Here is a 25,174-nt window from a genome sequence, read left to right on the forward strand (position 1 = left end):
AAGTTATGAACCCCAAGTCCTAGCAAAGAAGCAGGGGGCTTTGGTTTCAAGCTTGTACAACTTGATTTCTTAAATTTTAGGTATGATTCACAAGAGTGGAAGGAGAAAACAAAAGCAATTCCAGGGGTGCCTGGGTGGCTCAGTGGGTTAAAGCCTCTGCCTTTGGCTCAGGTCATGATCCCAGGGTCCTGGGATCGAGTCCCACATCAGGATCTCTACTCAACAGGGCCTGCTTCCTCCTCTCTGCCTACTTGTGATCTCTGTCAAATAAATGAATAAAAATCTTAAAAGAAAAAAGTGAAATTCCAAGGGAAGCTAGCATGGTCATATGGAGAAACAGCATGTTATATCCCTACAGATTGGTGTTAAGTGAAAAATTATCTTAAGTAAATTTAGATTAACAAATTATTGGTAAATTAAAGTTTTATAATACTTGGTAAGGGTTCAAGTTGCGTTAGGAAGCTCAAGGCTGAAAGGAAAGCACTACTGTAAAAGTGATCTCACCCGTAATACACAAATTTGCAGTTACAATCAATTCCTTTTGAAGAATATTTTATGTGTATGTCAAACACCTGTAAACAACTTATATTTAAAATAAGATGGAAGGGATGGGGTGTCTGGGTGATGGGCACTGGGGAGGGTATGTGCTATGGTGAGTGCGTGAAGTGTATAAGACTGATGAATCATAGACCTGTACCCCTGAAACAAATAGTACATTATATGTTAATAAAAAAAAATAATATACTCTTATTTTGGCTTATTTGGCTTATTATTTGGCTCTTATTTGGCTACATATACTGGGTGGTTAAGTGGGTTAAGTATCTGCCTTCCCCTCAGGTCATGATCCCAAGGCTCTGGGATCAAACCCTGCGTCAGGCTCTCTGCTCAGCAGGGAGCCTGCTTCTCCCTCTCCCTCTGCTCCTACCCTTTTCCCCAACACTTGTGTGCTCATTCTCGTTCTCTCTCCCAAGTAAATAATTAAATAAACTCTTTTAAAAACTAAAATAAGGATATATGTATAGTATAATCTGAAAAAACACAAAAATACATTAACACATTTTAACCAAGACTGATTGTTCCTCTAAGCAACAAAAAACTATTTAGTTAATAATAGTAAATCATAAACCTTCCTTAATTTTGTGAACAGGGCCTAGAAGTTTACCTTTTGTTAAAACAAATCAAGTTTTATGTTTACAATCAAATCACATTAGGCTTTGAAAAGAAAAAAATCAGTTTCTAATGTGGTTATATGATCCCCGTGTACAAAAGACAGAGACCATTTTCTGGCATTTATCAAAAAGCCTTGAATAAAGTAATAAAAAATGTAAAACCCAGTATCCTCTTATGTTGTTGTTTGTTGTTTTCTTTGTACGCCTAGAGACTCAGGCAGTGGGAGCTCAGTAAATGTTTGTCGAGTTGATGTTTGTAAGCCTAGCAGGTCCTGTGTTTGATACAATGGTAGGTGTACAATCTATGAGAAGTGCTTGTGAGAGATGCTGTTAGATAAGTAAGTGGTAGCAAAGGGAGAATGACTCCAGAATGAGGAATTGGGTTATATCTTACAGATGCTATTTTAGCAATGGATTGACCTAATCCATTCCCTTTGTTAGGGAGATCATTCAGACCATATGAAAGGTGAACTAGAGGGAGGAAACCCACCAGCCAGAGCCTAGTTTAGAAAGTTGATAAAATAATCCAAGTGAAGAATAATGAGAGTCTTCACCACAGATGATAGATTCGTGCTCTGCATCGAATCCCTACAAAAAGATTTTTTGGTTTGTTTTTTGTGTATGTGCCTTGTATGTGAGTCTGAGTTTTACATTGATTTGCTGTTGCAATGGACTGGATGGCTACATATATATGTAGCTTTCTTAAGGGACTACATTTATCAAAAGAAATTTCTTGGTGGAGGCAAAATGCTTCCCATAGTGTTCACTAAGTATGTGTCAGTATATGGAGAAAGAGAGAGAACAAGAGAAAATATCATAAGAAATTCTCGACTCAGGTGTTGCTCACTTCCAGCGCACTGGAAGGGATTAAGAAATTTGAGATGAATCAGAGGATTATAGCTGAACAACATCTGTCCCAGAGTTCTTCTAGGGAGTTTATGGAGAAGTCAGAAATCTCAAAACTAAATTCAGATTCTCTTGCAGCTAGAATTCCTGATGTGGTTGAGGTTCTACCAGTCAGATGCACTTGTGGGAGATGGATTGAAACTGAGTTGAATGGAGGGCTGGGCCAAGTGTAGCATGCGGGGCAACCAAAATGCTGGTCTCTCCGGCAGGCTCAGAGTGACTGTGGTGGTGGTTTCCAGATCAGAATGCATCAGCTGACGTGGTGGGATTCTGACACCAGCAGTTTGGGCGATGGTTTTCTCATCCTGCAGCTTTCTGATTGAGGAACTTTGAGCAGCTGGTTTATGCTTTTGTTTAGGGATCATTCTTGGAGACCAGACTAAGAACCCACTTCTATCCCCTTTCCAGTTATCTTGTAGCACCAAATTCCATAACTTCATCTTTTTGCCTAAAAGACTATGATGTCATTTCCAACTCAACTCTAATACAAGTGACTATTATTTCCAAGCATCATTACAAAAAGTTAGTCACTACTAGAATGCAGTGGGATTTTACTGCTCTGCTGTTAGTAGAATCAGAAATTCAGAAGGGGACAACTGTGTTTTGGGGCCAAGAAACCACTTTATAACTTCATATATGTCTTCACAGTCACTTATGTGTGATTATTGGGCTGTCATTCATTAGAACATATAAACTGAGTGTTTATTTGCTAATTTGCAAAGACACTAAAAGATCATTTAATTTCAGCTTACATTTTTGAGAAGTTTGAAAGCATTCACAGTTGTGTTATTATCTTAACGTGCTTTACTATTTCTTTGCTTTAGTAGTTCTACTAATACCACCATGTACCGTACTTTTAGTATTGAAGAAATAGTCCAAGTTGCAAATCATCTAGGCAAATTTTTTTTTTAATATTTTATTTATTTATTTGACAGAGAGAGAGATCACAAGTAGGCAGAGAGGCAGGCAGAGAGAGAGGAGGAAGCAGGCTCCCTGCGGAGCAGAGAGCCTGATGCGGGGCTCGATCCCAAGACCCTGAGATCATGACCCGAGCCGAAGGCAGCGGCTTAATCCACTGAGCCACCCAGGCGCCCCTAGGCAAATGTTTTTGACTAGCTCTGCCAAAAAAGTCTCCCTGATTATTTTACCCATAACTGTTACTCTCTGTGGAACAATTTACTTCCATTCCTAGTCACTTGGTATATGTTGCCATAAACTATTAGTTTACATTTACCTATAACTTAATTCCTAAGTAGACTGTACCTGCCTTGGAATAAAGAACTGTGCTTTAGAGTTGAAGTTAGTGTGAATTTTTTCAATGGAGTGTGAGGTCAAAATCTTTTAAAGCAAGTCTCCAGCCTATTGGCTAGCAAAATGTTTAATTTCATTCATTGTTAGGTCTTTCTCCTGGACACCCCCAGGGCTATTGGAGGTGCTCAGACAATCTAAGCTTCTCAGAAGAGCTCTCCTGGCTTTAATCTCCATGTCATTAACTTCCTGGGGCCTTTATTATGCTCTGTTTTATGTGTCCTGTGCCAATGTTGGGAAGGAACACATAAGCCATTCTTACTGCTTTTCAGTACCCATGCCTTCTCACTACTGTATGCACATCTCAAAGCAGTTCTCCATTTTAGAAAGCTGTGCCCAAACTACCCTCGTCTCTGCCCTCCCTTCATCTTAGGGAAAGCCCTTATCTTCCTTTCTTCCTGCCATGTAGGCTCTTGAAGTCTCAAAGCACTAGCTCCTAACCCCTCCTACTCTACACAAATCTAGCAAGATGGTAAGATGATCAATAATGGTAGAACACAGAGAAATCTTTATCATTGGCACAGTACTTCATTTATTTCTCTTTTGTGTTTTTCCTTCCTCCATCCCCAAAGTGGTCAGAAGCTAGAAGACAGTTCCACCTTTCTTCCTGGTTATTCTTTTCAAAGTCTAGTAATAGCCTAGTCTTAATAGCCTAGACTTTGACCACTTTGGAGATGAAGGAAAAACACAAAAGAGAAATGAAGTACCGTGCCAGTGACAAAGAGTTCTCTGTGTTGTACCATTACTGGTCATTTTAGCATCTTGCTCAGTGTGCCTTATTTATAGTAAGTAATCAACAAATACTTATTAGCAGGTAATAATGTCATTAGTGATTTTCTGCTTGAATTATTTTGCATGTATAGAATGATGTTTTTAGATATCTAGAGAATGATATTTAGATTTTTAGGTATTCATCTTTATTTCCTTCAAATATGTGCCATTTATTACCCAAACAACCTGTTTACAACTGGAATCTTGGTATTTCTTGAGTGTGCAGATGTTAAAATAATGCAATGATTATCACATAGTGAAACAGTGGGGGAGGGGGGGGAAACACATCCTGGGAGAAAACCAAGGTTTCTGTATCGGTGCTTTTTTAAATAGTATTTTACATATTTTTTAACACTCCATTTTCTATCTAGGCAATTTAAACCTGAGATTTGTGATCATATATATTATCAACCTTACTAATCAATAAGAATATTGTGTTAATTCTAAAATTAAAATATACAATTAAATTTCACAAAAAAGATTTTACATTTGCAGCCTTGCATTTACTGACATTTACTGGAATTTATAATACTGTACAATAAAATATGTATTTCCATTTATTATTCATAATAGGACACTGTCACATATTTGATATGGATTAAAGCATTAAAACATCAGATACAAAAAATAAATATGCTGTTTATGGTTTCACTACCAATATCCTGATTCCAAAAGCTAAATTTATTATAAGGACAACATCTTGACAGAGTGAGATAGCAGAGTAATATAAGGGGAATACAAATTGAGAAAAGGGTATTAAGGTTGATTTTTAAGAGACAGTTTAGTAGAGCACTGCAGAAGGCTACAGAGTAAGTAGACTTTGAAGAAGTGAGAGTAATAAATACCGTACCTTTCTCCTTCCCTTCCTTCTTCCCTGCCTTCACTCCATCCTTCTTTCCTTTTATATCTGCTGATAAAAAGGAACACAGTAGGAAATAAGTTAGAGAGGTTGACAGGGACTTTGGTTGGACCTTTTCTTTCAGGGAAGGATAAGGGAGTTCTACCAGTAAGGAGAGGAAGAAGCCTATGAAGGAAGAGAGTTGAAGATGTAAGAGAGTTCTGGGCTGAGAAACAGCGTGATTTTCCCTCCCAATTCTCCCCCGTGGCCACGTCCAAACCAGTAGTATAAACATGGACTGTTGCCAAAACCAGGAAGGAATTTTAAAATATACGTGAGAGGAGGGTACAAATGTGTAGAGGCCACTAAAGGGTAGCTTCTAGGAGGATGTGAGTCCCGGTAGAGTTTGGAGTGATGCTTGTGTGAATGGCCTCACCAGCTGTGGGGCAAAGCACTTATCCCAAGAAAGATGTCATGTTCAGAAGTACTAATAGTATATGGTTAAATATACTCTGAGTGACCAAATACAATGCTATGAGATTGTGGCAGAGTAAGTTTTCTTCTCAATGGTCAGGGTCCTACACGTATGTATTGTATAAAAGGCCCCTTTTGATCGGGGCCTATAAGATGGACAAAAGTCTTTTATGTTTGAATTTTTAAAGAACAGTGAATTTTCAAACAATTATACCTCATTATAATGCATATACTAAATCAGATATCAACTGGTCCAAGGGCCCAATCTGGTACTTTCTGTTTTGGTGATAAAAGTTTTATTGGAACATCACCACACTTAATATGCTTATTATTTACATATTCTCTATGCTACTTTCATGCTACAGTGGCATTGAGTAGTTGCAAAAGAGACTATATGGCCTGCAAAGTCTAACATATTTACAGTCTGGCTTTTGCTGGAAAGTTTGCCAACACCCATACTAAATCACATGCTGTATTACAAAGTGAGTTTATAGGGAAACTTCTCCCTTAGCCTAGCTCTCTCATTTATATTTACTTAAATAAATTTGATTTTCTGGTTCTCACAATAAATATTTACTCATGCACTCCCTCTCTGCTTAGAGTTTGTATCTGTTTCTTTGATTAGAGATATTTCCTTGCTCCCGTTCCTTAGTATTTTCTTTAATAGAAGCCTTAAGATTTCCAGTGCTATTTTGTAAGGTTGCTTTTGAAATAATAGATATCCACAGCTATTTTCTACCAATTTGAGCCTATATTGATGGTGCTTAGAGTATAAAAAATCTAATGTACCAAATAACTTCACTCTTTAAGTCGATCAGATGTTCTTGCATTCATTAAAGTATCACTGTTTCTTTCTATGAACTGAAATTAGCTAGCCTTTAAATTGGGAAGGGCTTCAGATTCTAAACTACTTCATTTCCTAGTGCAAGTATGTTTATTTTAATTATGGGAATTAAATAGGAGAAATGTCAGTTGGCAAAGCAGGAAAGGGATTTCAGAATTTTTAAAGTAATCATTGAAATTCTGCTCAGGAGCTGTTGACGTCAAAAGAAAAAATATAATGAAATCCCAGTACTTCAAACACTAGAGTCCTAACACCTAACTTACTTGATTCTGTTTCTAGGGAATACCAGGTCCCACAGTTACCTCAGGCATAGAGAATCAAGCTAAGTGCCTGCATTAACAGTAGCATGTGTGTATCCTCTGGGTCCTAGGGAACAGTCACAACCACACTCACTCAGGTACACAGATGATTTCCCAGGAGTCTCTTCTTTGTTGTAATGGCCAATGGCTGTTGGCTAGTCCTGGGACAACTCTCAGTTCTCATGTATGAAACTAAGGCATCCTTTCACTGGGGATTCACTGGATGTCACAATGTTCTGTACAGAACAGCAAACAGTTTCTATTTGTATCAATTTAAGATTGAGGGATTTGGACTGATGGGGAAGGGAGGAGACTTGAATCCTATTAAGTGTGATCGTTCTTGTGGGAAATGGTTTGCCTCAACAAATTTTGTTGCACTCATTAAATAAAGACTGATAACTACTCTCATACATATAACCTGAGAGAGATCAAGCAAATTTGGGGTATGTAAAAATCTGAATATTTTGCAAGGTGTGGTTTAGAACTTTTCATATGATGTGGAAAGATTAGTGAGCTCAATTTTAATATAAGGTAACATTTTATATACTGTATGGAATCAGATACTTGATATGGAATATACAAATAGTCTCCAAGAATAGGAGTAAAGGAAGATATTTTATGGAAGACATTACATAGCATTGTAGTTTAAAACAGTATTTTTCCAAGTATACATCATGCTCAAATAGTGCGCCTTAAAATCAAGTTACTGTGACAAACTTTTTTTTAATTGTAATCAGTATTAAACTTAAAATAGAATGAAAGAGAATATACCAGAGTACATCATCTATAATTAGGCTAAGTATTTTCTATAACTTTTGCTTCAGTTGTATTCTACATGAGTGTAATTGTAAAACGTTGAGTTCCACAGTCCAAATACTTTGAAAGCTGCTTGTCTAAGAGAAGGAGAGGCATGGAGTAGATACATGAATCCCACTGTTGGGACCAGACAGGGGTTATATACAGTCTATTTATACATGGTTCATTGCTAGTAAGCAAAATCAGGACTAATGGAATGCACACAAATACATTTTTTACCATTGGAGGTAAGAGTAGTGGGAAAAATTGCTTTGTGTGTTTTGATTTAGTTGAAACAGCTACACTGCTATTCTGTTAGGAAGAATTGTTTTTGTTTTTTGTCTCCTGTCATTTACTTAGTTTGCTACCATTTTCTCTTTTGCCCAGGAGATTGCATCAACAATTTGAAAGCTATAAAGAGCAAGTGAGAAAAATAGGGGAAGAAGCACGGCGTTACCAGGGAGAGCACAAAGACGATGCTCCGACTTGCGGAATCTGTCATAAAACCAAGTTTGCCGATGGGTGTGGCCATCTCTGCTCCTACTGCCGCACCAAGTTCTGCGCCCGCTGTGGAGGCCGTGTGTCACTGCGATCCAACAACGTGAGTGTTCCCTGAGTGTGCAAGGCCCTCTGAAAACAGCAGTGCCCCCTCCCCCAAGCAGAAAACACACAGAAAGTAGACCTGGGCATAAATATACCGATTAAGGTATCCTTTTCCCATTTTCTGTGTCTTTCATAAAGTTGGTAGTAGTAGAGTAGTGATGAAAATAATTCATAAAAAGATACCTTTCAGATATATCTTAATAAACGATTCCCATTAAAACCTTTTTAAATACGATAAAATGATTATCTATGGCAGTAAATTTATTTTCTGAAGAATGTAGTAAGTGTAGATATAGTATCATGAGTTACAAAACTCTTGCAAGTTGTTATGGCCGGTTCTTCTCATAAAAAGGGAAGAAAACCTTTCAGTTTCCACAACATTTGTTTCAGATTAATGAAGGTAAAATGTAAGATAAACTATGTGGCATTACATCTAACCCAAGATAAGATATGTAAAGCCATGATTAGTTCCTAGAGAGTAATTTCCTATTGTTGTCATGGTAAAGTAATGTAGCGCTAAGTTTCTCTCACGGAAATTATTTGGATATTTAAAGAATATGTCAAGATACACTTTTTTAAATTGGGCTGATTTTTGCACTTATTTTCTTCTCAATGAGATGTAGTCTCACCAGTGCAATTTCCTTGTTTGGCTTAAATAAGTGCTGGTCTTGTGTTATGCAGAGCTTTAAATATATACAATTTTTGAGGCATTCAGATGCTCATTTAAAAGGCTAAATATGATTATTTATAAAGTACCAGAAAAATTCTAATAGTTTAGAATACATTTTAATGTACTTCATTATGTTCCTTATCTTAGTATGATAGAATTATTTATGGGAATGTCTAGGTGAGTTTTCTTTAACATAGGTCTGCAGTGTAATACAAAACAGTTACAATTATCATACACCTAAAGAATTCCCAGTGTTTCTCTAAATAATTTACTATATTTTTAATCATGTATGCAGTTTAACATAGTACAAAGTTATATTTAAAAATAACACAGAAGCTTTAAGTGCTCCTGATATTTTCCTAATTGAGAAAATCACAGTTAAAATCAAAATCAGTCTCCCTATTAACACTGTATTTGTTGGTGGTGTATTTGAATTGCAAGTAGGGTTTTCTAAAAACCTCTTCCAGTGGAATTAATATATTCAGTAAAAGAGATATATCTTCTATTTTAAGGTGAGCCCACTATTATCTTTGTGGCCTTGGAAGATAATTAACTTCTCTGAACAACAGCTTCTTTATCTATGAAACTGGATAGTAATAATTTGTGTCATATATTTAATTTTTCTTTAGATGCCATTTTGATGATGACCAAATAAATTTTCCTCTTTTCCTGCTAAAAGTTCTTTAATAAATTATCATATGTGATGTTAAAGCCCTTTTAAAACAACCTGGGGTTAAAAGAGTGTCTGGTACATAAAAAGGTGCACAAGACCTATTTGTTAGTTTTCTCTTCTTTGCTGTTCTTAAATGCACTATTTTGAAATGAATGAGACCTGGGAATGATAGAAGATTTAACATACCATTTGGTGTAGGAGTACTGTCCAATTGGAAAGGTGCAAGCAGTAAGTACTAATGTGCAAATCAGCCAAGTAGAAATGCTGACTCAGCGCTTCTCTTGAATGTTTTTAACGTCCCCCTATATGATTATGGTAAGCCAGTGACTATGCAGTTAACAATTGGTGTATTAAAATTACTTGGGTCAAACTCATATTTAAAGAAAATTGAGCTAAGAGGTACCTCTGCTTTGGAGTAGACCCAAGCCTAATGTGCCTTCAAGATTTAAGAAACCCATCCAATTTGGAAAAAATGTTCAGAACAACAAAATAAAAGAAAGCACTGCTTTAATCTTAGGCATAAGTCAAAAATATTGCATGAATAGATTGTATTGGTTTTTCCTATAATATTGTAAATGTTAAAATGTATCTTACAAATAAATACTGCTTGTGGAATAATTTCTGGCTCTAACAGTTAACATCTTTTTCTCTCATGTTTATTTCTTACAGATATTTCCCATTCTTAGATTTTCCAAATTGTAACTATAAATATTTTAACAGTAATTTGAGAATATTATTCACATAATTTTATGCATTTTAATAAAATGTCTTTTCAGTAATAGGAAGACTAAATATAATAGTGAATTAGGATTTCTTTCTGAATAATGTTTTAAATATAGATGCAATAATCCAGGTTCTAAAAATTTTGGAAATTATAGTGCCCAACTTTTGTCTCTGCTCTAGCAGGATCTGTATATGTGCATTTTCAATGAAAGCTCGAACAATGAGTATTTTGGGGAAAGGTAAACATTTACTTTTTAAAATACCTGTGTTTTAACTTTTTAAAAATCATATATCATCTTTTTCTTAAAATCTGTTTACTAATATATGCCTTATTTTTGTTTTTCTCTTTTCTTTTTCCTCTTTTTCCTCTGCTTCCTTGGATGCTTTCCCAAAGGAGGACAAAGTGGTTAGAATCCATGCTTTCTTTTCTATCATTTGTTATTATAATGTTGTAAACTTTATTAAGTGAATGTTTCACCTAGTCTTGCTAGTCACTATAATTTCACAAAGAAATTATATGCTAGGAAAAAGTCATTCCTATTTCTCATGAAAAAAAATAAATAAAATGAACATCTAGGAGCATTGCAGAGTTTTATATTAATAGGTAAATCTGGGTAGTTTGAGTTCATGGGAACAGTAATATTTTAATATAATTTCAATCATTATGAACCAATTTGTCCTCTCACCTTTCTGAGTTTTGGTGATGATTCCATCTGCAATAAGGAATAAACTCAGTGGGACAATAGACTCCAATAGGTTGTACCTTTCTCAGCACTCATTAGATGCATAGGCAGGTGATTTGAAATTTTATTGCAGAAGGAATTGAATGAATTAAATTATAATCAAAAGCTCAAAATAAAAAGATTTTTCTATAGAACACAAGTGGCAGAGTTGTCCTATTGAACCGCATTTTGCCCCTTTTTTCCTTCTCTCATGCATAGAAATCCCTCCCTAGGTTAGGAAAAGGTCACTTTTCACTTTGTTAGCTATAGGTACCACACAGGCTAAACTTACAAAGATAGGATCCGAGTAAAACCTTCAGTCAACCTGTCTTTTGTAAACAAACTGTATGGTTTCATTTGGTGTAAATTACAATTTCCTCAAAGCTCGGTAATTTCCCAATATGAGACTGAGGCAATGAATATTTTGGGTTCAATATATCAACTCAACTGCCTTTGTTCAACTGTTTTAAAGTTTAAATGATGCGCTGTAGTGCATACATAGAGCAAGTATGACATAAAACTGAACATTAATCTGTCGTTTTAATCTTGTTGCTAATATTTGTTTATCAGTTTTTTTTTTTTTGGAGAAAGAAATCAGGTTGAAAATTATATAGGATAATTTGTTTTCACTAAATGTGTTTGCCTGTACCATTGGTGGCATATGAGATCATCCTAGGGGCTACTGTTTTAATGCATTAATGTACTGTATTAGAAAAAATATAGAACTAGAATATCACGCTTCTGGTTTCATGAATATTACTTTGAGTGAGTCTGCATTTCAAATGTAGATAATTTTACATTCCTTTAAAGAATAAACATTTAAGTAAATAATAATGCTGGTGCTTTATAGACCTGGCAATATAAGACTGCAGGTGCTCCTCTAGGGCTGGCCAGACTCATTGTCCTTTTTTGGCAGCACTTCCCATAATGGTAGGTTATTTGTGCTTATTATGATTACTGACTGTGTAACGAGAATTCAGGTGCATTTTGTGGTGCTCAGGCTGAAAATGGAGTGGAAAGACCTATACAATATAGTCACTTTCAGTTATTTTCTTTATTTTAATTAAAATGCTCAGATCTACCACCTATTTTTAAGTACTTTGTCATAATTTCATTAAAATCTTTTTTAGCTTACTGAATTTGTTCAAGGAATTGCCTTTCTAGTCCAAGGAAACTGAAACCAGATTTTGTTTTAGTTGTGCCAAAGAGAGTAACTGAATAGTAAACAAAGTGCTCGATAGTTTTTTCCTTATTCCTCTGAACTCTTTTGGTTTTGGTAAAGAAATTATAATTTATAGGTGTGTATGAATTGGTGTGAGTGGAAAAGAAAGAGGAATAAGGGTGAATAAAACTTTTCTAAAAGCAGTCTATATCGTGATCAATATAATGAATTCTGCTTAGTCTGTTAAATTGGTGAATAAATACGACTAAAATACTAATGTGTATGATAGGAAGACCTATCATATCATATCATATAGGATAGCTATAGCTGACGTATAAATATGTCTTTTATTAAGTCCAGCAAGAAGTATTAATGATCATAATTTTTGCAGGTTGACAGGATTTTATTTTAAAACTTCACTCTTAGCCTAAATCACCTCTCATAATTACTTGAAGGATCGTGTACTTGCTTATAAGGAAAATGGCTGTCATAATCACTTTGCAACTGACACATGTAATAGCTTATAATAGGAGAGTATTTTATATAAGTGCATACTCTCATAGATAAGATTATAGTTATTTATTTCACTGAAAGCCCTTTTCCATACCTAAATATATAGGGATAGTGCAAAATTCTCCACAGTCTGTTTAAATTGCTTTCGATTTTCTTTTCTACTCTCTAATTCACGCTAGAGTATGGAATTTAGGTAACTCCTTTGATAATATGAACACTTTGCTCTTGGTAAATCAGCTTTCTTGAATCCTCCAAATAAGATTCCTTTGGGATTTCCCATAAATTTTCATCAATATTTCTGCTTTGGTTGGGTGAGTGGGATTAGTTTTACAAATATAGCAACTAAAAATGAACTTGCCACACTTCTGGTTAATCTTTATATTCACCAAAAATGTCAAGTTTTATAAGCTAAGAGTATTTTATAGTAAATATCACCAATAGCATGAAAGACGGAACCCTACCATTTTCTCATTCTTTCCAAATCTGAAAGCTGCACATGCCTACCTTTTAAACATAATGTTTTTAAAAATGCTTTTCTATATTAAGATAATAATTAGCGAGGTACTATGTTTACAGAGTCATGATTTTTTAAACTGGTTTCTTACAGCTTTTCATTAGCATTTGTGTTTAGAAATCATGATAAATGATATGTTGGTGAAGAAGTATGTTTTTGTAGAAAAAAGTTTATAAAAGGTAGGGTTTGGATAGAACAGGGCAGTGGCAACAGAGTTTGGAACTGGCCTTACCATAAAGTGCTATCTTTGGGATAATTGGTTCTTAATAGCATAAAGAATTTTGCCCTCACAGACTCTGATCTTCAATACCAAAATGATGATTTTTTTTTCTATTACTGGGGTTAGATAAAAACAAGAAAATTCATAAAATCAACTGTATTAAAAATGATTTGCATGATTGTATTAAATATTTATTTTTAGCATAAAAAAATCTTCTAAAAGGTTTCCAAATTTAGTCCATAACATGACAAAGCATATGACCATAAGTTTCAACCTTCATTCACTCTTTTGAAAAAGTGAATGTTAGAGTTTGCCTGGGCTCACTTTCCTGTTCTCAGTCTTTCTTTCTTTTTTTTTTTCTTTCTTTCTTTAGATGCCTTGATGATAGATTTTTCTGCAACAATGTTCTCTTAGAGAATCTTCCCAGAAAGATAATGTAGGTCTAAATTAAAGTTTTAAAATGTAGACACATAGACAAACATATCAATAAGGAAATGTTAGGATGTATCAAGAGGAAAGCTTTCATTAAGCAATTTAGTTGATTAGATTTCTCAAGGTATTTCTTAATGTGTTGTGCTTATCCTATAGGGGAGTAACACATCAAGTTGTAAAAACTATTGTGTTAGGGGCACGTGAGTGGCTCACTTGGGTAAGCGTCTGACTTTGGCTTAGGTCATGATCCCAGGGTCCTGGAATGAAGTTCCACATCAGGCTCCCTGCTCCATGGGGAGCCTGCTTCTCCCTCTGCCTCTGCCTCCCTGTCTCTGTCTCTCATGAATAAATAAATAAAATCTTTTTTTATTATTTTATTTTATTATTTAAAGATTTTATTTATTTATTTTTTTGACAGAGAACACATGTGAGTGAGCACACAAGCAGAAGGAGCAGCAGAGGGAGAGGGAGAAGCAGGCTCCCCACTGAAGAGGAAGCCATATGCAGAGCTGAATCCCAAGACTCTAAGATCACCACCTGAGTCAAAGTCAGACACTTAACCACTTAACTAAGCCACCCAGATGCCCCATAAATAAAATCTTTAAAAAAAATAATAACTGTTGTCTTAGATAATTCAGAAAGTTGTAAGTTTTTTTATGCCAAATTTGTTTTAGGAATCTGTTACACAATTTTTCAAGGGTACGGATTTTTTTTTTTTTTAAAGTGAGTGTGGAGCCCAGTGTGGGGCTTGAACTCAAAATCCTGAGATCAAGACCTGAGCTGAGATCGAGTCAAATGCTTAACCTAATGAGGGCACCCCTTAGGGCATGGAATCTTAATTTCTTGCACTTAACATTACTAATGTTTGCTAATATTCAGTAATCATTAGGAATTTTGTAGTCCTGGCTTTCCTCCATCCCCAAATCATTATTTAATGCATAAATATATAAATATATTTATATTAATTATATAAATATATATAATATATATATTATAAATCTTATTTCAGGAAATTACAATTTCACAAATCAATGTTAAATACAGATGCATAGTAGGACAAAGGGAGTTCCACTAGAGTATAGAAGAACGTCCCTTATACTATAAGGGAAAGGGGTGTGGTAGAAACAATTTTCACAGAACTAAAGACTAAACCATGGGCAAACTCTCTGGTTTTTGAATACACAAGTTATCAAATTTCTTGTCTATATACTTAAATATATAAACTTAATGTATATACTTAAATATATATAATATATATTATATATATACACACATATATTATATACTTAAATATATAAACTTAAGTATATACTTGTTTATATACTTAAAAGTTGAGTTACTGAGTCATTGAATAGTTTTGTGGTTAGCATTTTGAAGAACTGACAAACTTTTCCCTAACAGCAGCACAGCAATGTGTAAGGGTTCCAGTTTTTCACACTCATCAATACTGGTTATTCTGTTTGGTTTTTTTTGTTTGTTTTTTTAAACCATCATGTTTCATGTGAAGTGATGCAGTTATCTCATTGTATCTTCTTTTTTATGAAACTGTTTTTAAGTAAAGATTATTAAACTGGTTTAATAGCTCCAAAGATTTCACTTTGATTATGTGGATTTTTATTCTCACATTAAAAATGCTTCCAAGTTGGCAATTTCTTGAGAAAGTTTTTTTCTTAAATGGCTAGCATATTCCAAGTATTAGAAGTTCAGTTTCTTTCTTCTCAAGGGATTCTTTATGTCCCTTATGTTAGAATTAAGTAAGTACTTACTAACATGTATGAATCAGAACAGGAGCGCTGTTAAATTTAAGATACCTTAGAATCTAATATCTATCTGTCTAGGCTAACTATCCCTAGGGTACACACAAGTAAGAGATTTTTTTTTTTTTATTGCCAGTTGAAAAGACTGTGTGTTTTTTTTTTAAGATTTTATTTATTTATTTGAGAGAGAGAGATCACAAGTAGGCAGAGAGGCAGGCAGAGAGAGAGGGGGAAGCAGGCTCCCTGCTGAGCAGAGAGCCCGATGCGGGACTCGATCCCGGGACCCCGAGATCATGACCTGAGCCAAAGGCAGCAACTTAACCCACTGAGCCACCCAGGCGCCCCGAAAAGACTGTTTTTTAAATATGCAAAAAGAACTAGCAGCTTCAGCAGGTTTACCACTCAGCCATAGGTCCAAAATTAACAGTCAAACTGAAGCTCAGAATGAAAAGGACTATTCTTTGTGGACAAGATATTTTCAAGATATTTTCTTGACTGATGTGAGATTTTAGTAGCGTGTAAACAGAAAAGCATAAAGACAAAGTAAGAAGATTGTCCGTTATCCGCCACCCAACTTTCATGATATCCTTGATGTCTGCCTTCCAACAGATTTCATTAACAAATAGATTCCCTATTATTGTTACCAGTAGCGAGAAGTATAGTATGTCACAAAGCCTATTTTTGTCTGATATTAGTAAAGCTGCTCTAGATCTCTATGGTTGCTGTTTACATGGTATATCTTTTGACATTCTTTTAATTTTACCTACTTTTATCTTTGAATCTAACCTGTGTCTCATATTAATAGCATATACTTAGGTCCTATTTATTTATTTATTTCAAAGACAGTCTGACAATCTCTGCCTTGTGTTTGGATTTTTAATTCATTCATATTTAATATTATTATCAACATGATTATATTTGCCTCTTATTTTCCTTTTTTTTATATTTCTTTTTTTGTTCCTCCATTCCTCCTTTACTGCTTTCTTCTGCATTAAACAAGTATTTTCTAGTCCTGTTTTAATTATTTCAGTGATTTTTTTCAATATATTTTCTGAGTTATTTTCTTAGTGGCTCTAGGGTTTCCAAAGTACCTCTTAACTTACACGAATATTTCACACTACCATAATTACAGTAACAGATATCAATATTAATTCCATATTGCTCAGTTCCCCTATCTCCTTTTTTGTACTATTACTTTAATAAATTTTGTCTAAAATTAGACATAAAATGTAATAATTCATTTTTATAATTTATTACTTTATATAATTATACAAACTTATGTATTTTAATGAAGCTGAGAGAAGAAATAAGAGCAAGTATATATTTATAGGATTTGTTATATAATATTCTTATTTACTATTTTTGATTTTCTTCATTTCTTCCTGTGGATTCAAGTTACCATCTGGTGTCCTTTCTTAGCCCAGTGCAACATTACTTTCACCCACTTCCTCTGTGCTGTTATTGCCAAGTATATTTGATTTCCATATGTTGCAGGTTTAACAATACTAGTATATTAATATTGTTTTATATTATTTTTAAAATCACTTAAGATAAGAAGAAATACAAATAATACTTTTATAATTACCTATATAATTTTCTTTATCAGTTTTTTGTTTTTTCCTGTGAGTTCATATTATTGTCTGGTGTCACTTCCAGCTTTAACAATTTCCTTTAGTATTTTTTTAAAGCGAGTCTTCTAGCAATGAATACTATCAATTTTTGTTTATCTAGGAATGCCTTTATTTCCCCTTCAGTGTTTGAAAGTTAGTTTTGCTAGATGTAAGAATCTTGGTTGGCAGATTGTTTTACTTCTTTCAGCACTTCAGATATATCATCCCAGTGTCTTAGATCTCCATTGTTCTTAATGGAAGTCAGTTGCTAATCTTATTAAGTATCTCATGTACATGACCAGTTATTCTCTTGCTATTTTCAAGCATTTATATTTCCCAGATTTCAACATTTATTATCATGTGTATATGTCTGGTTATGGATCTCTTTGTGTTCCTCCCAGTTTGGTTCACTGAGTTTGTGGTTGTAGTTTAATGTTTTCCACCACATGGAAGTTTTTCAGCCTTTATTGTTTTGATTTTTTTTTTTTTTCTGTCTCTTTCTCTCCTTCTGATGGCCATTCCTATTATACATATTTTGGTGCACCTAATGGTAGTTCACATCTCCCTGAGGTTCTGAACATTTTTCTTTAAGTTTTTCTCTCTTTTCATCAGATTGCATAATCATATTGATCTATCTTTAAGTTCACTGATTCTTTTTTCTGCCACCTTAAATCTAATGTTCAGTCCCTGTAGTGAATTTTTTTATCTTGGTTATTATACTTTTCAATTCCAGAATCATTTTAGTTTTTAATAATTTATATGTCTTAATATATCTTCTTTATCTGATGACACATTGTTAGAATTCCCTTGATTCTTTGAGCTTATTGGTAATAGCTCATTTAATGTCTTCAATATTTTCAACATGTGGGCCCTCTCAAAGGAGGGTTCTGTTGTCTGTTTTTGTTTTGTTTTTCTTCTGTTAATGAGTCACACACTACTGTTTCTTTGCATGTCTCTTAATTTATAGTTCATTACTGCTCATTTCCAATAACACATTGTAGCAAATCCATGTGTGATCGCTGTCCCCACTGGGGCTTTTTGTTTGTTTGCTTTCTTCATTATTTGTTTAATGAGTTGGCAGTACTATTTCAGTAAGACCTGTTTTCCCTGAAGTGTGTAACCTCTTATATTAACACACATGGGCACAGCTTTGGAAATGTACACATCACTCTGACCTTCTCCCCATCAGGATTAATAATAGTGTTTTTAACCAGCTGTTTTTTTTCTCTCTTGTCCTAGTCACCCTGTTAAGCTTTCAGCTATTCTGCTTGTGTTGGATTCAGTCTTTAAAGCCTGCTCCAATTCCAAGGTCTTCCCCTCTGTTTTCCTAGTTTGTATATTGTTTCACTTGCTGTACTTCTAGTTTGTGTATTGTTTCACTTGCTGCTCTCATAGAACTGTCAGCCTCCTCCTTGTGGCTCAGTACCATTGTTAACAGTGCTGCTATGCTTGAACTTTTCTAGAGTCTGTTCCAAATAAAATCAGTTCCCTCAGGGAAAGCTACAGAGCTCTTCCTCCCCTTGTCAGAACCTCTGTACTACTACTCTGGAGATACTACTTATCTGGACTGCTTCTCTCATATAGATATTCCTGCTCTATGAGTGTGGCACTGGATGAAGTCAGCAAACTTTGCTCTTACTTTTCCTGGAACAGAGCCTCTGTCCTATGAGCAAGTTAGGACATAGGTGATTGAGGTCCAGTAATCTGGGCCTGCCACACCTGCATAGAGCTTTAGTCCTACAACTGGGAAATGTGTAAAGGGAGGGAACCCCTGGCCATTCAATTACACTTGCCTGGAATAGAGCTTCTGCAACATAGAGCCAGAATGGGGGATGAGAAATGCTGGTGACCCTCCTCTTTGGGGTAGATACTATAGCCCTTGCCTGGGAACTTGGGGTGGTGGGAGAGAAAGCCTATGTTCTTGGCTATATCCACTTAGAATAGAATTTCCGTCTTGCTGAGCTGTTTGGTGAGAAGGAAGGGAACGGATTGTAGCTCAAATGCCACAGACTCTTACTGTTCTTATGGAGATTGCCCTTTGGACAACTTCCAGAAACTTCAAATGGCTGTTTTTTAAAGGTAATTTCTTATAGTTTTGGTTGTTTTTACAGAGAGGAAGCCTGCAGAGCTCCTCATATCACTACTCTAGAGGATTCTTGATAGTTCTGTGTTAATGCTTATTTATTCACTGATCCATTTATTCATTTTCCCATTCATTTATTCACTCATAGATTTTTTTCTCCCATGAGCAGACTTATTTATAACTTTTTTTCAAAATCAACTCTCAGTCACTTAGAAAATGCAGTTTTATAGTGATAGATGCCATGATGTACTCTTTCTCTTTAATTTAATATAAAATTTACTTCTGTGAGCTTATTTACATATTCAAATTAACTCTGTGTGTGTGTGTGTCAATGCAAAAGAATTTTAATAGAACGCCACAAAACTTCCTTCTTCCTGTTTGTGTATGGGATGACAACCATCTGGATATTCTATCAACATTCCCTACTCAAATGTTTTAGTGCCAAAATGATCATGTGCCCATTTGCTTACAAGCCACAAAATCATAAGCATTACTTATATTCTATTTATTAGATCTGTTTTGGAGATATCTTTAAAACTTTATAAAATATATTTTAAATTTATTAGGGTTGTTTTACCGATACTTAAAATTTTTTTTAACATGTTCTAAATCTGGTAGTTGTAACTTGAAGTTAGGCACCTAGACCTTACGAAATCCTTTTTTTTTTTTCATATATTCCCTTACTATAGAATTCAATAAATAAATGTATTGACTGAGTAATTTATTTTGTTATTGAATACTATGATAATACAATAGATTCTTTTCACACACATAAACTTCAACAGCAAATTTTTTTTCAAAATTCCATTTGAATTGCTTTAAAATGATAGGAAACTAACTTTGTGCATTTACTCTATAAACATCAATATTGTAAAATATTTAATTTTCGTAGAAAGCAGTCAGATGTTTTTATTGACCATTATAGTTCTATTGCAGCAAATTACATGAGTAAAAATAGATGATTCACCTTTTGTGGGGAAAATATTATACCTTTGTTCTCTCCAGTTACTTCTGGGAATTTGAAAATGTGATTTTTAATCTACATAGAAATACGTAAGACCAAAAGAAAAAAAAGAAACACAGAAGACCAACAATGCCAGTCTTTAAACAGAGTATACAATTATGTTTCTTGGTACAAGCTAAAGCAGATAGGACAATCGCAGTGGGTAGGTACACTTGATGGACAGTGTTGCAGGAGGTTTTTAGGGAGGGCAGTAAGTTAAACCTTGTGTTGATGGTTGGAATAGATAATCATAGAGGTTTCTTGTTTTTCTCAAAGTAGTTGATGTTTTCCTTGTTTGTTGTTGTTATTCCTCACTTTTAGACATGGTAAAAAAAATTATTACTCATTATAATTACTTTGTTTCTGTGTCATAAGAATATCTCTTCTTAACTCTATATATTTTGGTTCATGAAATTTATAGTTACTAGAGATGCCCCAATCCTTACAAAATATCAGAGCACCATTTGTTGAGGGGTTTGTAGAGGATATCAATGCATCAAATGCAGTTTGAATTAATTTAGAAGTTAACAATGCTATTAATTTCTCTCCCTATATTTTGGGGTTTTTTTTATACTTTCATACCCTTACTTAGTTTATTTCAATACCAAAATAATCTTGGTCAGCTTTTCCAATTGACGAAAAGTGGTTTACCAAATGTCAAGAGCAACTCAAATCTCATCCCCCACATGAAGCCTTCCCTGAGTGTCTCAGGCAGAGTTAGAGTTGGCTCTTTCTACACCTTTTACACACTTTTATTATAACATGTTCTATTGATTAGTGACTTTCTTCTAGGTATGGGAAGAATACATACTACGTTGAATACTCAATGATGAGCATAGTACTTGACACACACTAGGTACCCAATTCATATTTGTTGGACAAATGTGATTTAAATGAGATAGCAAATAGGTTCACTTCAACTCTAACATTTTACACGTCTATGAGATGTTAACTGTGGAAAATCCTTCCTAGAAACTAATGAATATTTCTTAAACACTGCATAGCAAGGCCTAATTCCTATGCAGTTCACATCAGAGATTCCACAACACCCTTGGTATTTGTTGGTGTCAGCCCCGTTAAGTTGTTTTTAAATCATCCTTCTTGGACCATACATCACCATTGAACTATTTCAAGAAACAGTATCAAAAATATCACTTAACTCAACTTTTTGTTTCTATTTGCCAGGGTAATATGTTGTTTTCTTATTTTTCTTTGAGATCTCTCTTTTCTTAGAGATTAAAGAATTAAAGACTTCCTGCTTTTATTGTGGGTTGACTACAAGTATATACCTCTCATTTTACCCTACGACTCTCTGTTTTCCCTATTTTTGCTTTATTTTCAGTTTGGTCAATAATAAAAGTTGGGATATCAATAGGAATTACAGGACATAGCATAAAAAATACAATAAGGATTGTAAAAAGTAAAAATGTAAAAAAAATTTTAAAAATAAATTAAATAAAAAATTAATAAGGTAGAGGCATACCTTATTTTATTGTTCTTCACTTTACAACACTTTACAGATACTGCATTTTCTTACAAATTGAAGGTTTGTGGCAACTCTGTGTCAAGTCTGTCAGCACCATTTTTTCAACAGCATTTGCTAACTCACTGTTTCTGTGTTGCATTTTGGTAATCCTTGAAATACTTGAAATATTTCAAACATTTTCACTATTATATTTGTTACGGTGATCTGTGATCAATGATTACAGCTCATGAGGTGAAAGTTCAGGTGACAGTTACATTTTTTAGCAATAGTTTTTTTTTAATTAAGGGATTAAGGATATGAATTGGTAGGCTTTTTTCAGTAAATTTTCTCTAATTTTTAAAATGATTTTATTTATTTATTTGAGAGAGAGAGTGAGAATGAGCAAGAGGGACAGAGGGAAAGGGAAGAGTACAGACTCCCTCGGAGCACAGAGCCCGGTGTAGGACAAGATCTCAGGATCCTGAGATTAGGACCTGAGCTAAGTCAGACGTTTAACTGGTTAAGTCACCCAAGTGCTCCAACTAATTTGTGTTTAAAAAAAAAAATTTATATATATACATAGATAGATAGATTATATATATAGATTCTATCTATATATATAGATAGAGATTATATATTTATATAAGTATATAATATAAGTATAAGTATATAATATATAATTATATAAATTATATGTATATCTATATAAAGAGAGATTATATATTTATATAATTATATTTGTATTATATAATTATATAAATATATAATCTCTCTCTATCTATGCTATTTCTTAGAGAAACACTTGCTTTGATTCCTCAGAAAAGTTCCACTATTTTCAAATGAAATTGTCATTCATTGGTTCATCTTTGAAATTTAAGATTGATCCCTTTTTTAAATTTTACTTTTAGATGAAGAAGAAAGCCTTCAGTTTCTGTGAGTCCAGTCTGTCCGTTTTCTGAAAGATAAGCATGATGCTATGGGAAGGAGCCATGCAGCATGGAATTCAAGACAGGGTTTCTTGGTTCTTCTCACTTGCTTTCTGCCACTCTAACACTCCTATTCCCTTTTCCTTTGGCAATATCCTCAGTATTATTCAGGGATTAGATTTCTTTTCCTCCAAGTATTCTGTGGATTATACATGTCTCCAGCCATTGTAGATGCCTCTGAGCTTCCAAATATCTATAACAGGTCAGAGTTCTAATTGTCCTAGAAAATAGGGAGGCCAAGGAAACCTCTGCAAATGTTTATAAAGCACTCAAGCTTAATACGTACAATATCCCACTCTTGGTTTTACCTTCCCAACTAACTTGTTCTATCATCTTCTTCACTACAGTAAAAGGCAACTTCATTATTCAAGTAGTTCAAATCAAAAACCCTGGAGTCCTCCTGACTTCTTTTTTTTTTCTTGTCATATCGTACATCCAATCCATAAGGAAATCTTGTTGCCTCTGTTTTCAAAATATATCCAGAATACAACCTCTTCTCACCACCTCCACTTTTGCTGACCTAGTACAAGACCATTTAGTCTGAATTATTACATTGGTTTCCAAAATGGCCTCTCTTTTCTTCCCTTCAAAACTCCACTCCCCAAGCCTCAGCTCAGCCAGAATGATTATCTTAAAATGTGAAACAGATCATGTCACATTTCTGCTTAAAACCTTACAAGGACTTCTTATCTCATTCAAAGTAAAAGCAAAAACCTTTGCTGTGATACCCAAACTCTGTGTGATCTGTACTCTACATCACACTTACCCTTTCCCATTACTCTCCCACCATCTTCTGCTTATACCTTCTTCCTGTCTCTAGTTCATACTAAACAAAAACATGCCTAGAGTTCTTAGTATAGCTGTTTCTTCTCCTGTAACACTCTAATTCCTCACTCCTACACTCCTTTGATCTTTGCTCAAACATTACCATCTCAAAGAGGCCCTCTCTAATCACCCCATTAAAAATTGAAGGCTCTTCCCTATCACAGAATATCCTTCCCATTTGTCATCATAATTTTTCTCCATCATACTTTTCCCTGAAAGAAAAAAAAATAACTATCTATATATACACACACACATACATCTATCTATTTGTTAATTATGAGCTCCGTGAAGTGGGAGTTTTAGTCTCTGAAGTATTCCCAGTGCCAACAACAACTGTTACAGATGGGCACTCAGAAAATATGATTTATATATGTATAAATATATAAATATATGTATCTTTGGATATCTATATTGGTTCTGTTTCTCTAGAGAATAGATATATATTTATCTCATATATATATATGTATGTAGGTATGTAATATATATCAATCTATGTGATTCTAGGTGATATATATAATGTAATATATAATGTAATCTGTAGTTTTTTAATGGAGATTTTTAATGTTTTTTAACAGAATCACTTATGAAATGCTAGTATATCAAACATTAAATGAACAACTGAAGGAATTGTTCTCTAATGTATCTTGAAATTATTTTGAAAAGAAAAATATTTGGATTACGTAGACTCATTGTTGAACTGAAAAACTTTCTTTTTTTTAAAGATTTATTTATTTATATTAGAGAGAGAGAGAGCATGCAAGCACAAGCAGGGGAAGGGGCAGAGAGAATGTGTAAAGGAGAGGGAGAGAATGTCAAGGAGAGCCTCCCTCAGTTCAGAGCCTAAATCAAGAGTTGGATGTCTAACTGACTAAGCCATCCAGGAATCCCTGAAAAATTTTTCCACTGGTGAAATAAGGTTTTGTGATAGAGAAAATGAGGGAATTATAATTTGATTTGGCACAATTCATTCAGTGCAAATGAACAAAAAAACCCCATAATTTTATAATTTATTTTAATTAGTTTAACACTTTTTAAATGTTCTGCAAAGTAATTTCCAAATTGCATTATTTCATGGACTTGTATCCTCACTGATAGTAATGTTAGTTATTATAGGCAAAATCTTTGTAGAAAGATATTAAAAGTGTGGCCAAAGAAGTTTAGTGATTTTCTGTACATCAAAATGTTGATAAGATGTGGTTGAAAATACAGAGTACCTGCCTCAGAGCTTGTGGCTTTAAAATAAGATCATGTGATTAATTTCTTCCAAGACAAATTCTCATGTTATAGAAATAGTCTCTAGTATTTACAACAAATTTTAAAGGGAATATTAAATCTCATATTTTATTTGTGGACATGTTTTAATTCCTTTGCTTTGCTCTAATTGCTTGAATGGCATGGACCATATTTTAATTGTCTTGGTGTTTTCCTGAGTAATCACCACAATGCTGCAAGTTGTCAGAACTCTATGAATTTTGTGGGGTTTTTTTGTTTTGTTTTGTTTTTTTTAGCATTCTGTGAACTTTCAATGAATGAATGGCACTTCTCTATTACCTTTTCTTTCTTAATCAAGTGTTTTTGAAATTCCAAAGTTTGAAGCTCTAAAGTATAATTTTGTATTTTAACATATCTCATTCCTAAAACAAAATTATTAGAACTGTACTTAGCTATTGTATGGAGCTGTCTTAATCAAAACAATGACTTCTGGCTTTGCCATCTCCACTCTGTTCAGATTAATGGTATGAGACGGTATTTAGTCCCCTTCTTTCTTACACAAGGCTCTGGATATACTTGAGTTGAGAAGAATCAAAG

The 25,174-nt window shown here is 34.2% G+C and overlaps 1 protein-coding gene across 22 annotated transcripts in view; it reads left to right on the forward strand.

Annotated features, from left to right (window-relative positions):
- RIMS1 (regulating synaptic membrane exocytosis 1) overlaps nucleotides 1-25,174 on the forward strand; it is a 497,245-nt gene that overhangs the window by 194,791 nt on the left and 277,280 nt on the right. For 20 of the 22 annotated variants that reach the window (XM_046005310.1, XM_046005328.1, XM_046005316.1 and 17 more), the window contains 2 exons: nucleotides 7,792-8,005; nucleotides 10,468-10,479. In XM_046005310.1, the coding sequence (XP_045861266.1) occupies nucleotides 7,792-8,005; nucleotides 10,468-10,479 (226 nt within the window). The remainder of the gene's footprint in view (nucleotides 1-7,791; nucleotides 8,006-10,467; nucleotides 10,480-25,174) is intronic. The other 2 variants (XM_046005312.1, XM_046005313.1) reach the window with 2 other exon arrangements.

Source organism: Meles meles, chromosome 5 (assembly GCF_922984935.1).
Source record: "Meles meles chromosome 5, mMelMel3.1 paternal haplotype, whole genome shotgun sequence".
NCBI lineage: Eukaryota > Metazoa > Chordata > Mammalia > Carnivora > Mustelidae > Meles > Meles meles.